The 16,643-nt window shown below is 39.9% G+C and overlaps 1 protein-coding gene and 1 long non-coding RNA gene across 5 annotated transcripts in view; one reads left to right on the forward strand and one right to left on the reverse strand.

Annotated features, from left to right (window-relative positions):
- The first annotated feature begins 108 nt into the window (after window positions 1–108).
- On the forward strand, window positions 109–6,125 carry LOC116443147. The gene is made up of 2 exons (XR_004239750.1): window positions 109–4,216; window positions 4,936–6,125. It is a non-coding gene; the product is annotated as an uncharacterized LOC116443147 (long non-coding RNA).
- Window positions 5,033–16,643, reverse strand: part of RASSF3 (Ras association domain family member 3) — a 75,271-nt gene continuing 63,660 nt past the window's right edge. For all 4 annotated transcript variants that reach the window (XM_032107067.1, XM_032107065.1, XM_032107066.1 and 1 more), the window contains exons 2-5: window positions 11,192–11,299; window positions 9,472–9,739; window positions 8,272–8,387; window positions 5,033–7,892 (exon numbers count right to left, since the gene is read on the reverse strand). In XM_032107067.1, coding sequence (XP_031962958.1) covers window positions 7,743–7,892; window positions 8,272–8,387; window positions 9,472–9,739; window positions 11,192–11,299 — 642 coding nt within the window. In that variant the 3' untranslated portion in view covers window positions 5,033–7,742. The remainder of the gene's footprint in view (window positions 7,893–8,271; window positions 8,388–9,471; window positions 9,740–11,191; window positions 11,300–16,643) is intronic.

Here is a 16,643-nt window from a genome sequence, read left to right on the forward strand (position 1 = left end):
TTTACTGCCCTGCTACTTAACAAGAGCTACTTCATATGGCCACAGGGAACTTTACTACAGTGTCTAGCAGGGCAGCACCTGACTACTTTGCACCAGGAAGAAACCCTGAGGTGAGGGAACAAACTGAAATGCAACCTGTACTTGCTTGCATTTCCTGGGAAACTGGTGTCATTGAATAAATGGAAAACAGAAAGCACAGTGGAGAAACTGCTCTGCATAATTAAGACCAGCATCTGCTGCCCCAGGAAAGAGGAAGAACAACATCCCACATAAGGCTTTTTCCAAAATGGGAACTGTGACCAACACTAAGATACATGCTACTTACTCACCTCAATCCCTGTTACCGAGTTGAATTTCTTTGATGATTCTGTTTAAAAATACTACATAACTTTCCTGAACTATAGAAGAAGGTGACTTGGTACACCTTTAACCTATTTAAGTCTGAGGCTTTCACAGGCTATTAAAACATGTATTTCTGCATTTTATTTGCATTTCTGCTTAACCATGTGGTTAATTTCTCCTTCAGCAAGGAGGTAGCAGTGTTCCATTAAGTAGACAAAAATATTTAATGGCTGCCTGAAACATTGCTCTCTTAATTTTGATGTTCCAGCTTATGAAAACTATGAAGTTTACTGTAGCACCACAAAAAAGGGCAGCTCTGTATTACTTAGATACATGTTCCCATCAGCCAATTTTGACAGCCCCAATGACACAGCTGTCATTGTCATGGAAGCTTGCCACATCTCCTTGTTGTTAATTTCTAAGAACAAGCCCTGTCTGTGAAGAAAATTGCTGTTACAAGGCTAAAGGAATCACCTGTTTTAGAAAAAGACATACACAGCGTTGATACTTCATTCAAGGGATGGGCAGGGGAATGCCATGATTAGAAAGAAAGGGCAGTGCCAATATATTACATTCCAGATGCTGCTGTAGTCATTCAGCTGTCAGTATTTTGATAATATCCACCAGACTGTGTCTAAAGCTGTAGTCCAGTAATTGCTCACAAATCTCAAAGTAATCAGTGTCTGCTTTCTCAAGGTGTTAAAGTAGTTTGAACTTATTCCAGCTGCCAAAATCCCCCCATTTTGTAAAAACAGGAATAAGAGGGACTTGATAGAACACAACTGAATCACCCACTTCCTCATTTTTCCTGTGCAAGTTCTAGGGAAAAGCCAGGTCCATGACTCTTGCTAGATTCCTATGGGTTGGCAGCAAAGGCATCAAGGATGAGACTAAAGATTCATGGGGATATTCTCATGCTGTTGATGAAAATCAGTGAAAGCATCAGAACTCATGTGATCTATCTTTCTGTCCTGAGGGTTCTGCCATGTTAAAACAGGCACTAGATGAAAGAAAAACATTACAATGACTGATCCAAACCAAGAACATAACCCTTCTCCTACAACATGAAAATCCTCAGCAAAATAAAAGTGTGTTGTGGGTTTGTTTGAGCTGTGATGTTTTAAGGACTAACCACATTTTTTACTGGATACCTGCTTAGTGTTTTTCTTCTCTGCTTTTAAAGTGTTCAAATTAACAAGGCAAAAACCTCACAAAAATATTTCAAGTCTTTTGAAATGGTACAGTAACTTCAAAAGCTTCTCTGTCAAGTATTAAAGAAAAAACATCAGCAGCAATTAAGCCCCACCTTTAGAAAAGAGTGTCTTCCTGCCTTTGGGCTGCTCCAGGCTCTGGAACAGCACAATGCACATGAGCAGTCCTAGAGCTGCTGTTAACAAAACACACTTTTAGTGTTAAGTCTGTTAACTTCCTGGAAACATTCCTCTGATACATCTTTTATTTACATAGACTGAACTAAAGTAGATACTGGGGTTTTTGCATGTGAACTGCATTTTCACTCAGCCTTGTTTACATTTAAAAATGAGTGCTGTCACTTGGCAACAGGTTAAAAGATACTCTGTACAAGTTATGCTGCCTTTCTGTGCCAGTATTACCAAAAACCCACAGGTTCTGACTGTAAGTGCTCATCAGACAAACCAGAGCAGATAAAAATACAGAAGTGTCTAACATCTGCTGGCTTACATCTATGGAAAAATGTTAGAAGCAAAGAGGGCAGATTCTGAAAGTATCAGCTGACAAGTTTAGATTAAAAGAACTGTCTAGGATTACTGGCATACAGAAAGCACCTGCTTAGCTGAAGGGAGAGCTTCAGAGCCAGTGTTCTAATACAACAACCAAGCCTAGGAAAAAAACAGAGGCTGATCTTCACTGTCATAAAATATACTGGCATTCTAATTCCTCCTGAGACATGCTGGAAACAGCTGAAATGTCTGATCACATTCCAGATTCTGTATTTAAAGAGAAATCTTAGACTTGTAATGCTATTTTCTCTCATGCTATGTGCGAGGCCACACACAGTGCTATATTTAGGTTTACAGAGTTAATGAAGGGGGTTTTGCACTCCTCTTATGGATATTCGTGGTAAAGTGAAGGCAAAACAGAACTACCTACTGTCTTATTCATATGCAAAATGCACTCAAGAAAGACAGAACCAAGACAGTACTTTACACAGCATCCTGAAAAGTTACATTTGGCAACACAGCATTTGCAGGATTAATCCTTGGATTTAAAAAAAACTTCAAAATTCCAGTTGTGAACACTGCCCTTTCCAAAAGTTGTAGAGAGAGAGGTAGAGAACAGAATGTGCCAAAAAAAGACACTTTTTAAAAATCACCTTTGAGGAAAGCAGGAAGGAAACAGCTTGAGGAGCCATTTGCTAGTACTGGGTGCCTCAGTGCAGGGTGCTGTGCTGGGTCCCTTTCAGACCTACGCCGCTACAACTGAAAACACTTCTAATTTCAGCTTGCACAAGGGCAAACAAGGACACTCCAGAATTACCTCTCACCTTGCTAGCACATAACACAAGAAGGTGCTTTTCAGATAAACATGTCCTGGCCTATGCAATATTTCCTTGGAAAACACCACAAGACTAGTGCCAGCAGCCTGGCTCGGCCTCTGAAGTGCTCAGCTCAAACTGCTCTGGATTGGGCATTGCCTACTTCTCCATACTGGCTACTGCAACAATCTCTCTTACCAACTCACACATCAAGAGGGACGTCCTCAGTTCACAGCACTAAACCTGTGTTGTAAACAGCAGATCACAGCGTGTCTCCTCTGTCTGGCTTAAATTTTCACCACAGTCCCTGCTTCTTGACCAAGGAGATGTAGCAAATGCATAACTTCACCCATTTGGAAGTCATCCACTTGCCTTCGTCATCAGCAGGAAGAGACTCGGAACCCTTCAGTTCTCCTGTAAGGATTCTTTGTCCACTCTGCAACTTTTTATTCACTTGATCCAACTAAGGGAGGAGGTGACTTCTCAAAATGGCACCAAATTAATTATAAAATAGATGTAAGAAACAAGACAACATTGGACTAGAAAGTCAGTTAAAATAATAGGACTTTATTCCAGATACAAGTAACAAGGTATTATCTTTTTTCTTTTTTAAAAGAATTTGTTAAAACTAGTACTTCAGACTAAATTAAGGATTCTGTGGAGCTTTCAGGCCCAAGTGAAAAGTATACAGACTCTTAGGAGTTTTTATTTTCTGAAACGAATACAAACACAAAATTGCAATAATCCTAGACAGTTTTATTCCTTATTAGTCTGAGGTATACTAACATTTCCCTACATGAATGTATGAATACTGGACTAGTCAGCATTGTTTTGCTCAAAAGGCATTTGTTAAAAAAAGTGGTTCTATTTTCCAGTTTTATAGGAGAAACAATTTCTCCTGCATATGAACTTAAACAGTGTCATTTATATGCTCCTGCAAGATGAAAAGTGTAGGAAAATTTTTGATAGCACAGTTATTTCCCAACAAATACAAGTATGCTATTGAACATTAAAATGAAGGAGGAGAACATACCTGAACGGTTCTAGATCAATGGGAGATGGTAAGAAGTGAATGCTGACAAAACTTGCAAGGACTGCAGCTGGAAATCCCCATGCTGGGAACCTGGGAAGGAAAGAAAACGGTTCTATATTCACACACTCAGGAGGAGGGCAGGAAGGGAACAGAGTCTGGTGGGGTTTTTTTGTAAATGTTAAACTGAGTGCTAAAAATTTGGCCTGCAGGAAGACACAGCAGACTGACAATCTGTCCATCCCTGCCATGGAGAGGAGTGGCCCCACTGCTCCACAAACACTGCTGCTGTCCTGCTCTGCCTCTGCACTGAACTCGTCAGTCTCCAGGTGGATGATTCTGCCCCCAAACCACCAAAACACACGTTTCTTTTGCTGAGTTGTATTTCTAGTACATAACTGCCACAGGCAGAGCCCAGTCACTTGTGTGGTCAGCAGCTTCACTGACTGCAGTATCGTTAAGGCTTTTATCCATCCCACCCTGCCTGAGTGTTGAAGTATTTGCTATTTGCAGCCCTTACCAAGTGCAAACACAGCCCTAATGTGGTTGTGGCACACACGAAGCTGTGAGGTCTCACATGAACCAGCCTTCAAGGCACTGGCTGAGCCAACTGCCATCTCCTCTGCTGTGCAGCCACAGTGCCCAGGGAAGTGCCACAGAGACCAAAGCAAACAGCTCAGCAGCTCCCTCCTACCAATTCAATCAGGGAGGAATAAACCACTTAAGAAACACAAAATAAGTAACCGGAAAATTAAACATGGATGCTACCAAAGAAAACCACTAAATCACCACTAAAGATAAAAAGGAGTGAAAAGCATTTCCCGGGGAGGGAAGACCAGGGTATCACCTCCAGCCTTGGTGTACTGGCCTCATTCTGCACGGTGTTTTTAACAGAAGGAAACCACTCGCCCCTGGGCTGTCCCACCCAGCACCACTGCGCTCCCCCCTATGGAGGGGTCAGCTCCGTGAGCCCCGCCACCCTCAGCTCCCTCCCTCTCTCCCAGGCAACCCTTAATGTGTGCTAAAGGCCAGCTGTGTCTGCCCACAGGCCTTACTGCTGCTTTACAAGGAAATCCATTTGGCCTCAAAGAGACCACAACACCGTCAGGTAAGGGAAAAACCAGACACACGTCACATAACCAAAGTATTGCCAACTTCAACTTTAATAATGGAACCATCACTTTTTTTGCCATTTCAGTAATAACTTTAAGGGGAATAAAAACTTCCCTACAAAAATAAAACTAAGCTTGTTAAAATTATAAATAGTTTAAATGTTTGTATTTAAAGACATACATTTTAATGTTTCCCTGCATTTCCCCTCCCTCATCATTTCATCATTCTGGTACCATCATATAGTGACAAGAAAACAGTTTTGCAACAAAAGCTTTGACAGTTCAATTTGATGCTAAAATTAAAGAAAGATAAAACTGACCAGGCACGACCATTTCTTTTAAATTAAAGCTGCTGTAACCGCCAGTGTGCAGAACAAAAAAGAAGAAAATTAACTCCACACACGATATCTTACAATAATTAACTGTGGACTAAGACAAAATTAAAAGTTTATTTTGGTCCCCCACCCCCATCCCCTTCACCCCAAATCAAGACTCATAGTGCATACAACACTGATTGAGGTTTTTGGCTAAAGTAAATGCAGATGTGCCTACTTAAAAAGACTGATAGTTTAGTTCAAGTAAAACCAAAATTCACATATTTTTATACTCAACTTTAAAACTCAAACAGTGTTTAAATCTGAGCAACAAATGGTTCAATATTGACAGCGATTATGCAATGATTACATAGCTATGGGCAGATACATAAATTAGGATGTTAACAGAATACCCACCAACATGCTGCTGCATTCCTAGAAAAACAAATTGTAACAAAACACAAAAGCATTCCCTGAACCATTATAAAGTGTCTCACTTGAGGATAATGTTACTAACTCACACATGCACTACGATGTTACATGTGAAATTAAAAAACAAACAAGATATGCCTTAGATATATTTTATAGTTAGTCCTACTCTTAATTTTTCTTAACCCTTTAAAACATTATGATTGTCTCATAAGCTTGCAAATTCTTTTTACCTAAAAAACTTGTGAAGAGTTTTAAAAAGAATCTTACTACGGAAAGGAAACAAAGGCACAATTACATAAAATTAAGGGGAAGAACAGAAGCATCTTGGAGTTTCACACAGTATCCATTAGATGTCACCAAAGTTTTAACAATTCCTTGGGAATTTAAAACTAAGACATTAAGAACAGAGGGGAAAAAAACCCCACCACAACTTCTGCTGCTCTTCAATCCTTAGCACTCCTCCACTCCCCCAGCCCCCAGTATACAACTCATTTCCTCTCCGGCATAATAATGACTACGGTATCAGTCACTCAAATCTGCCTCATGCTTCCATGCTTCTATTGCACACCCACTTCTTTGGTTTCTTTTGAACATGCTTTTTTAGATAAATAACTCTGAAAGAACAACAACTATATTTACACTAAAGTAAAAAGTTTTCTTGCTACATTTTTCCTACTTTTAAATCAAGTAAATCAGCAGTCTGCAGAATTTGGTAATCAGTCTTTCAATTAAGAGTTTAAAAACCATAAGAAAAAAACCTTTTGAATTATTAAAAGCAAGAGTTACTAAGCTCAGTCACCAACACAGACAATAAATACTAACTTTCTGCTGGGCTGGAAACGGGAATACAAAATTCTACTTTCTTTGCCTGACTGAGCCTTTAACAAAGAAAGAAGCAGAGGAAGCTATTTCTGTCTTTTAGATATGATAATTCAAGATTATCCAGCCTAAAAATGGGTCACTGAGCCAGAGGAAAGACCTGACTTACAATAAAAACCAAATGCATCTGTAGTTGCAGCTTATGTCTGAGCCCTCGCTAGACAGGTATTTCTCACAGAGTTATCTGAGACATGGACCACTTTTCAGAATTCAAGTAAGCAGCTTTTTAGGTTTGCAACACTTTTCAAACCCTGACTATGCCTTTATGGAACCAGCTTCTCCAAAAGGGACCTGTATGTGCAGCTCCATTTCCATTCTTACTTAGCTTTTGCTTCTCGTTCCTTCCCACTATTTCTATTATCTTTATTTCTTTTCCAGTGTGGATTTACGCAGTTAAAAACCATAAAACTTATTCACAATATTATAACATACTAAAACTTTAACCTTGTAGAATTAGTATTTTAACTTTCCTCTGTGTAAATACTATTTTCATTTAAAACTTCCTCTGTCAGCTATTAAGAGTTCTTCTCCCCCAACTCTTACCTTCTCTTCAACTTTCTCTTTACCTTCTTCAGAAAGATCACTTTAAAGCTTTCCACAAATTTCACAGTACAAACCACAAGATCTCATATGCCTTACACCTATAACAGTTCTTTCACAAATTATACAGTAACTATTTGAAAACAGAAAGGTAGTGCAAATCAATTTCATCTCTAAGATAGTGCTCCTACTAATTCTCGTCCAAATGGCTTTAATAATTATCAATTTGCACATCCTTACTTGTAAAGATACCATTAAGCAAAGAAGAAAAAACCATAAAATCTTATTTCATAGCATCCTAGGAAATTGCTTACAGTTTCACAGCTTGCACCAAGATAACTTGGGAAACTCTCTAGGCACACAGAGGGTTGCAAACTGATGTACAAACATGCAGAATCCCTTACTTGTGGGTACAAGATGCTAAGTGACCTGGCTTATGGAACTAAGTCTACCCTGGCATCACAAAACCGTCTTCTGAATAAAGAAAACTACTCTCTGCTGCTCTTTGTACGTTGGGTTTGGCATGCTCTATTGACATTTGGTAGCACACGTTTTCCTGAGAGTCCTTTGGCCCCCTTTTAACCCGGTTTCAACACCCCACGAAGGGCTTCTTCAAGTTTGCTCCTGTAAGCTGCGTAGCGGTTCTTCAAGATCTGCAGTTGGTCATTTTCCTCTTTGTCCAGTATGCGCAAGAAGTTTTGCAGTTCAGGAATACTAAAAGCTTCCCACTGGAAAGGCAAAGAGCAAAGAATGGATGAGACGAACAGAAAATACATAAATCTTTTATATATACAGTATTTCTAAACAAAGTCTCAGACACTGTAGACCATTTCCAACTGAAACAGTATCAGGCACCTTCCTTGCAAATCTTAGGGTATCTGAAAATATTTTACTCTTTTAAACTGCTTTTTTCTTCTGCAAGTAACAACAGGTCAACCTAACCACAAATGAAATGCACAAAGGAAATTAACACAAAAGCACAAAGGAAATTAACAGGGGAAAAAAGTCTGCTTCCAAAAAATGAACTGTCTGGTCAGCACAGCTCAAACAGAAGCCCACTCATCCATGAAGTTACACAAACACTGACCCAGCACGGGTGTGACATACCATGACTTCTCCAGTTTCATGCTCACGTAGAACAAAACTGAGCATTTCTGTTTTGGGGCCTGCCACCAAGCGCAGGTAGAGGGGATGTTCTCTGTCTGACAGCTTGCATGTATAAACTGCAGGAGAAGGAAACCACAGTAATTATCATCTTTACCAACAATGTTTCAAACACTTGGAACAACTGACGCTATGACTAATGCTTGCTAATGCTTGAAGATTTCAGAAAGATGCATGTGTAGCCAAAATTTACACACTGTTTATCAGTCTACAGACTGGTTTAGAGTGGTGAGTTTTAGGGAGGAGCTGAGCACTGACTGATGGTGACAGTGCAACACTGCACTTACACAGGAATGAAATGGCCTCCAGTCAACACAGTACACCAGCTGAATATGTGCAGGGCTGGGGTGGAGAAAAAACCCACAAGAAAAATATACAACACACAGATCTGTTGCTCTATTTAAGCACTTACAACATCAGAGCTGTGTATTCCTGTTCAGATACCTTTTCCACTTAAAATTTCACACACAAAGTCTAAAAGACAGCTCTGCCTGCCTGACAACCAGAAACATCTGAACTCCTGAAACTGCTCTCAATGTCCACAGAAAGAAGGTGGATTCTAAGTGCAAGAACACAACTTTGGTAAAATGCACCTTTCCCTAAAAAAAACCTCTTTTCCATCTTCCGGTATTTCCATGACAACATAGAACAAACTCCTAACAGCAGCCAGTGCCCAGGGAAAGCCATGTGCATTAACACCCAGGAGCACAACACACATGCTCATGGTTGTCACCTTGAGAGTGGTCTGCCAGCGCCACTACCTCAGGCACCACAGACACCAGGGTTTATCATTTTAAAAACCTGTCCTGTAGCTTAATCTCACAACTCTGCAGTGTATCAGGCCAGCTGAAACGTAGGGTCTGAGAAGGGAGCATAAAATAAAATAGGATGGACTGCAAAGCACAGGAGATCTGTGTAAATGTTTTAGCAGGTGACTTTGTCTTCGATGAATTATCCTGAAATACCCCCAGATCTTTTGCTGTCTTACCATGCTACTTTGCATAGGGAAAAAAAAGACATGGTAGGAAGATTGTCACCCCTATTTATCTGAGTTCTTCCACCTGGCTTATTTCAAGTATTACTATAGCACAACTTCTTCCCCAAACCCTTCCACTACCAAAATGCCCCAAGCTCAGCTTATACCTTGATCTTCCTTGTGACAGCGTTTATAAAGTGCAAACTTCGCAGGGTTGTCAGCCACAAAGAACTTCTTGAGCAAGGCCTCGATAACTTCCCGAACAGTGTTGGTGCTGCTGATGTGAAGGGTGTTCACGCAGCCGTCCGGCAAGTAAAAAGCGGTCTCTGTATTGCTGGGAGCACACCTCCCCTGGCTCTGGGAGGACTGCACAGTGATGGGTCTGCATAGTTCCATCTGCACTTTGATGAAGCCAGTGTAAATCCCATTTGCATTCTGCAGTGAAGGAAAGGACTGAACCGTTAACATTGTCAGCAATGACCAGCTGTGACACAGCAGTGGAGCAGCCACATGAAAATGCTCACTGTGGTGAACACAGTTTAAATACCACTGCAATACACAACATCTCATAGGAAAGGTATTGTTGTGGTAGTTCAGACAGTTATTCTTTCTGGTATATCTTCTGAATATTAATTTTGCTTATTAATAACTATTGAGTATTAACGGTTTTTTAATAATAACCATTGAATTCTAAGTATATTAGGACCTCATCAAGCAACAGGTATGACATACCAGTGATAGGTTTTAACTTTAGGAGAGAACTATGAAGTGAAAAAGATCACTAACACCCATCTTTGGCAACAGATTTACTGCAAAAATACAGAAATTATCTCCCACACTTTAGCTGTCTTTGTCAACTTCGTATGAGGTATTTAGATGGTCAAATCATGTTGAAAAAAAAAACCCAACCAACCAAAAAAAAAAAAACCAAAACAAAAAACCCCACAAAGCAACAAAAAAAAAAACCCAGACAAAACCCCAGAATAAATGCCAATCTAATCAACATCTGAAATTGTTTATTCCAGTTTCTTCTGAAAGACAAAATAGTAAAGCAAATCAAACCTTACTGAGCTAGAAAACTTTTGACAATCTGGTTTTAGGCATAGTAAGTCCTGATCCACATGCAAAAACATAACAAAGATCTTCTCAGTACATACTCATACTTACATGGTTTAGGATATAATGGAATTTCAAAATTTCCATATACACCCACGGGAATATGTCATGTATTAGAAAATTTGGACAGCATGACAACTGAGTAACAGCGTGTGAAGCATATGCGAATTTTATTAGTATGGTCCTGAGTAGACTGGACTGAATATCAGACCTGGTTCACAATCCTTGGAAATTATGAGTCTTATGTATTCCAGTTTGTACTGTCTATGTTTTGAGGACAGGGGGAAGAAAGCCTCTTCATGCTGAAAACCTATATAACTACTCTGAAAGTTAAGTCTCCTATAATAAATATTGAGTGTTTTAATTTTTATCACTCGTTGAGCATCCTTATCAAAGAAATCTGGCAAAAATTTATCTGCAGAAACAAGATAAATATACCTTCATTTTTACCATCTGAGCATTTTCAGAATTTGTCAGAAAATTCTGACAAATTTTCACCTTAGTGTCAGCTGACAGTTTACCTTAAACACATTTCAAATTACACCAGTTTGTTTTTACAACAGGTTTTTTTGATCCATATAAAAGAGTTACATGGATAAGAAGCATTTCAGATATGAGATTTAATTTGCAGATCTAAGGAAATGTCACTTAAAAAATCATTAAAACAGTTTCATATGTAAGATGCTGAGAATAAAGCAATTCACAATGCACTACAAAGTTACAGCTCAACTGCTTGCATTAAAAATTACAGGAATCCTATGCAAAACTTACCAAGGTCATCTTTAATTTATCAGTGACAGATGAATTATAGCTTTGTATCTTCTCTTTAACTTCTTCTTTACTGAGATAAATGTGAGGTTCTCTCTCCTTCTGAACATCCTTCAAAAACAAGACAGCAGTTTTAAAATAAAAAATAATAATAATTATTTTATGATTTTGGATATGAACATTACTCCAAATGGTAATTATTCCACAAAGGCTCAACATAACAGTAATTAGCTGTGCAGCAACAGAAAGGATTAACACATTAAGCAAATCAAACAGAACATTCAGAGTGAAGGGAGATGGTTTAATCAACACATCCAAAGACACCTGTGCCCTTTTGTTGCCAACTGTTTTCCTTCGAATATTTTGCAGCAGTATGCAAAACAGCTCAGCTCATTTTATGGCTTGATTTCCTCCTGTCAATGCCATGCCATCCTGTTAAGAACACTTAAAATTTTCATGAAATATTACTTGGGGCACAAATAGGTATTTCTGAACAAATGAGGAGTACATCTGAAAATAGCAGCACGTCCTAACAAGTAACCCTGACAATCCCAGCATGTGCCAACAACACGACGGCATCCCTGCATTCCAACGTGACAGACAGGATGTTACACACAGGGTCACTGCCTACTACATAAACCATTGCAAGTAACTCTCCAGATACATAATGTTACACCAATTGCATGTTTTTTCCATGGGGAAGGCCTATTAAGATTTTTCAACTGTTGCTTTTATGAGGTTGCTATGGATTTCACGTGCAGCAGTAAAAGACGACCCTGGAATTGGATTTTTTCCAAACAAACATTTGTTCCCAGTCTGTATTCCCACAGCAAACCAGTGTTATAAATACATTCCAGTTTCTACCACTGGCACAAACGCCATATATAGTATGAAAGAGTTCCAGCTCTCAGCTTTGACGATTTAAGGCTTCAGTTAGACAAGGGAGACGCTTTGAAGAACCTCGATGCTTTCAGAGAACACCTGAACACATTCACCCTACGGACAAACCAAATCACAGTTCCATCTGTCCTCACAAACACATTCCAGTGGAGCATATCCTGAGAAAGGACTTCCCTGACTTCAGTGGCCAGTCCTGTATCCCAGTATATTGGACACCACTCAGCACAACTCAGCATACACCTTTGCAGGCACTTCAGTTTGCCAGACAGGACCCCAAAGATGAGCACATCTGCTGTGCCATTGTAAGCTTCCACTTGCCAGAAAGAATCTGCTGAACTTTTTGTGTCTCCTAATTTAAAATCAAATATTTTTAGCTCTTTTAGGCTTAGTTTTGCTTTTCCTATATGGCATTTCACTAAATGACATGCTGGAGCAGACTTATTTTCCCATAGCTATAAAAAGAAAGGTGTGGTCTGAATGGAGAACTTGAAGCCAGAAACCTTGAATTCTGATCTGGGCTCAGATACTGATTTCCTGCATACCACAGAGAACATACCTTTATTCCAAAATCAGGAAACTGAGGCAAAAAAGGAATACCAGTGAAAGACAACTCTGCCATTAGTTCCTTAAACACAGTTCTAAGATTGTGTATTGCACAGTTGCCAGACACCACCTACTATATTACAAACACCAAATTACTGAACATTTTCAGAATTCAAATCTCTATTCTCCCTAGAGAAATGAAGCCTTGTTGCCCCTCTATTTTTCATCTTCCCTCTCCCCCAAACTGTCATAATAAAGACGGACACAGTTTCATCTAAACTGCCCACTTCATCTCTCCAAAGGCTCTTTCAGCTTTATAGTGTTCTATTTGGGGGCAAACAAAGCAGACACAAAGGAAAAAAAGTGGATACTAAAGGGACAGGAAAGTCTGCAGGCCTCTATTTACATCTATATGACACATTTCAAGAACCCAAGCTTTAACTTGCAACATTCCCTGTAAGTGCAGACAAACTCCTTCACATGGATGCCAGCCAAGACTCACCTCAGGCAAGCACATTGTAGAGGTCATATCTCTCCAATCTACCAACAGTATTGATACTGAATTTCCAATACTGGCCACCTCAGCTTTAATGTTTGTTATTAATTAATTTCTGATTGTTCAGCCAGGTACCTACCCAGCTGCAGCTGACTGTCACGATGATTACTGAGGTCACCCACAACATCCACTATCGTTAAGCAAAAACACAAACCAGGAAAGAGGAAAAAACCTCAACCTATGTTGAAACATCAACCTTTGTTTACAAAAAAATAATAAACAAACAAACAAACATTTTGCATTAACTTCTGTGCACCTCAAGGTTTAATTTCACAAAAACAACTTTTAATAACTGTAGGTGACAAAAAGAACCTATTGCCTTTAATGGCAATGGCACAGAGTAAGCTCACAAGGCTGACAGCTAGGAAATTATCTGTATGCATTATTAAAGAGAAAAAAAAAAGAGCAAGAAAAAAAACCTTGGTGAATTAATAAGTATAAACAGACAACAAGAAATTCTCTCCTGTTTTCACACAGGAGAGTTTTCATATACATTTCTGTTCTCCCAAAATGACAGAAATTTGATCTGGTTAGAAACGACACTACCCCACGAGATCACTCTAATCCTGGGGATTGCCGTGGAACCAGGCACGACAAGCAAAATCCAAGCACAGCATCCAAGCCAGCTGATTTCCCATAGACTTGCCCTGGTCATGCCCTTGTAGTCAGCCTTCTCAGGTGCGGCTCCACTATAGAGCTGTGGGCCACAAGGTATCACTGGGGCAGCTGTCGTTCCCTCAAATGAGTCAGACATGATTCCATACTTGAACATACCACAGCAATTTCTGCCTTCTTGCACTAGCACTAGAGGCCAGACAATTTTGGCAAAGCTTAATTAAGCCCACAAAAAACACATCTGTGTGTTTACGCAAAAGCAGGGATTACCTCCTTCTGTAGCAAGCATTCTGCCAACAAATGTACCTCTAACTCATTTTCTAAACAACCAAAGCCTGTGCCTCAATTAATTTTAACAGCACGTAGTTCATAGCAAACCTCTGAACTGAATACAAAGAGGACTACTAGGATTAAAACAGACAAATGGACCCAAAATCATTCAATAAAAATACCACACATAATAGGCAGAAATGCTGTTTACTTCAGTCATCATTTTCACCCTACTCCACCATCTTTCACCATCAAGACCACAGGCAGAGAAAAGTGAAGACATGTCCCAGAAGAGGAAAGAACTTGATGCCACTGGAAACCTAAGCCCGAGGTCTTCATGAATTATTCTGGCGATACCATCTTGCACCCCAAAAAAAAAAAGCTGAGAACACTCCAACTACTCATTCATCAGGGCACAGCTTCAACCAAGCAAACAAAACCTCCTCACTAGATACACACCAGGACTTAGAGAAAATCACATTGCTGTCACACAGACTGCAGAGACAGTAAATCCCATATGACTGCTGTCAACAGAAAGCCAACAAAGGAACAACTCACTGGGTTTCTTATGAACAAGAAAGCCTCAGCCCACCATGATTCACTGAGTCAGCTGCACTCAGTGAGTATCATTAAGCAGGACACACAGATTTGAGGCACTTGTGTCTTTTAATTTTCCTAATTATGCTTAACCAACATGCAAAGAGAAGCTGACAAGATGGTATATAGGTTTTTTTCCCTGGTTTTTTCAACTTTCCTGAAGCTGAATTGCTCTCAGTATACATTAGCACTTAAATTTTGCCATACAGCTTTGCTAGCCATGTTCAAGTTAAAATAAGTCTTCTTTGACCAGCATACTGAGGTGGGTAGAGGAAGACTTGGCAAACTCATTTCCCATAGGAAATAACAGGTCCTTCATAACAGGACCCACTAAAAGCCATCCCCTGCTAACTCTGCTTTTGTCTAGCAGATCAAATTCCACTTTGTTATCTCAGCAGGTAAATTTATTACCTGTGAAGACCTTGAGTCATCCAATACAACAGTAATACTTAATTCATCTCTACCATGCTTTACAACATGCTTCTGACATCTTGCTCTTGCAATGGCCACTAAAGTGGTTGAAGCCACACCTGCTCAGGGTGGGACTACTGGTAAAGTAATTGCTCCTAAGTCAGCTGTTTCAAACAAAGGAGCAAGAGCACTTTGGAGGTGAGACTGGGCACAGCTTCTCAAAGTCAGTGTGCTGCTGAGGCACAAGGGAAGCATGATTCATCTCCAGGCTGATTCAGATGCAGCTGATTCATCTCCGACTCCCTACAAAATGCCCAGCACGCACCTCAGAACAACTGTACATCAGGAATTGTGAAACCACCTTTCTTCAAAAGTTAGGCCTGGTGATGAGTTTCCTAACCACAGATCCTTGCATATGTCACAGCAGCAGAGTGAAGTATAAACACAACCAGCAGAGAAGTTCACACTGGGTCTTCTTCCATCAACCAAGACCTAGATGTTGCTAGGCTTAATCATATAGCACTTCTGGGTGCTAGTGTGCAAAAAATGAACCTTCTCTATAAAACAATGCACAAACATTTCCATGCTATTTTTTGTAAAAATAAAATAAAATATATAGAATTGAACCTGAGCTAGGTTCTCTTCCATCACCTAGCCAAATTATATTCTTGGTAATGTCTGCCATGTCAGCATCCCTTTCTCCTCCCAGCCCACTTCAGTGTTTTCCTCATCAGAGCTCCTGGTCTCCTTCCATTCCCTGATGCAAATGTGATCTGCTACTTCCTCAGACCAGCAAAGATGGGAAAGATAAAAACTAGTCCCAAGGAGACAGCTGAATACATCAGAATCCGTGCAGATATATCTGGGTCTAAAGCACTGATTTTCTAGTGTGAGCTATTAATTGTTAAGAAAATCATTCTGTCCTTCACAACACTTACAGTGCACACCATTGGCAGCCATTTGTGTTAAAGCCATTTCTCAGCTCAACCAAAGCAGGATTTAATTCTCAAATGAAATTCCTAAGCAACAGCTGTCCCTAAGAGGGAAATGAGGCAAGTGCTTTCATTTTCCCAAGGGGAATAGCTGGTCTTTCATTAGAGCTCATGATGCAATGCCTCTTCACAGTTGAGCTTCCTCCCAACAAAAAGAGCAGAAAAAGTTTTTTCTTTATCGCCTCCACCCCCCATGCTCATCTCATTTATCGTAGCACAGATGTTTCGAGAAGCAGCACTCTCTTTGTAACATTTATGCTGAGTGCAAAGCCCTAGCTGAGACTCGCTCAGCATGAATCCTCAAGAAGCACAACTAAAACTGCACAAATTACAATTAAAGTGAACTGCAAGTCAAGTTGTGGTCCCAAAAAAGAAGAATCACATCACATCAGGGGTTTTATGGAAGTCTAAGTCTCACGGCTTCTGCCAAAGCCTAGTCTCGCATGCAGTAAGAAAGCACTAATAAACTCAACAGCTACAAGCTGCTATGGGACGAGGATGAAAAAAGGTTTCACAAACAAAGAAAACTCCAAAACCATGAAGCCTGTATCCTCAGGATCCTTGCCTTGAG

The sequence above is a fragment of the Corvus moneduloides genome, chromosome 4 (assembly GCF_009650955.1).
Source record: "Corvus moneduloides isolate bCorMon1 chromosome 4, bCorMon1.pri, whole genome shotgun sequence".
NCBI lineage: Eukaryota > Metazoa > Chordata > Aves > Passeriformes > Corvidae > Corvus > Corvus moneduloides.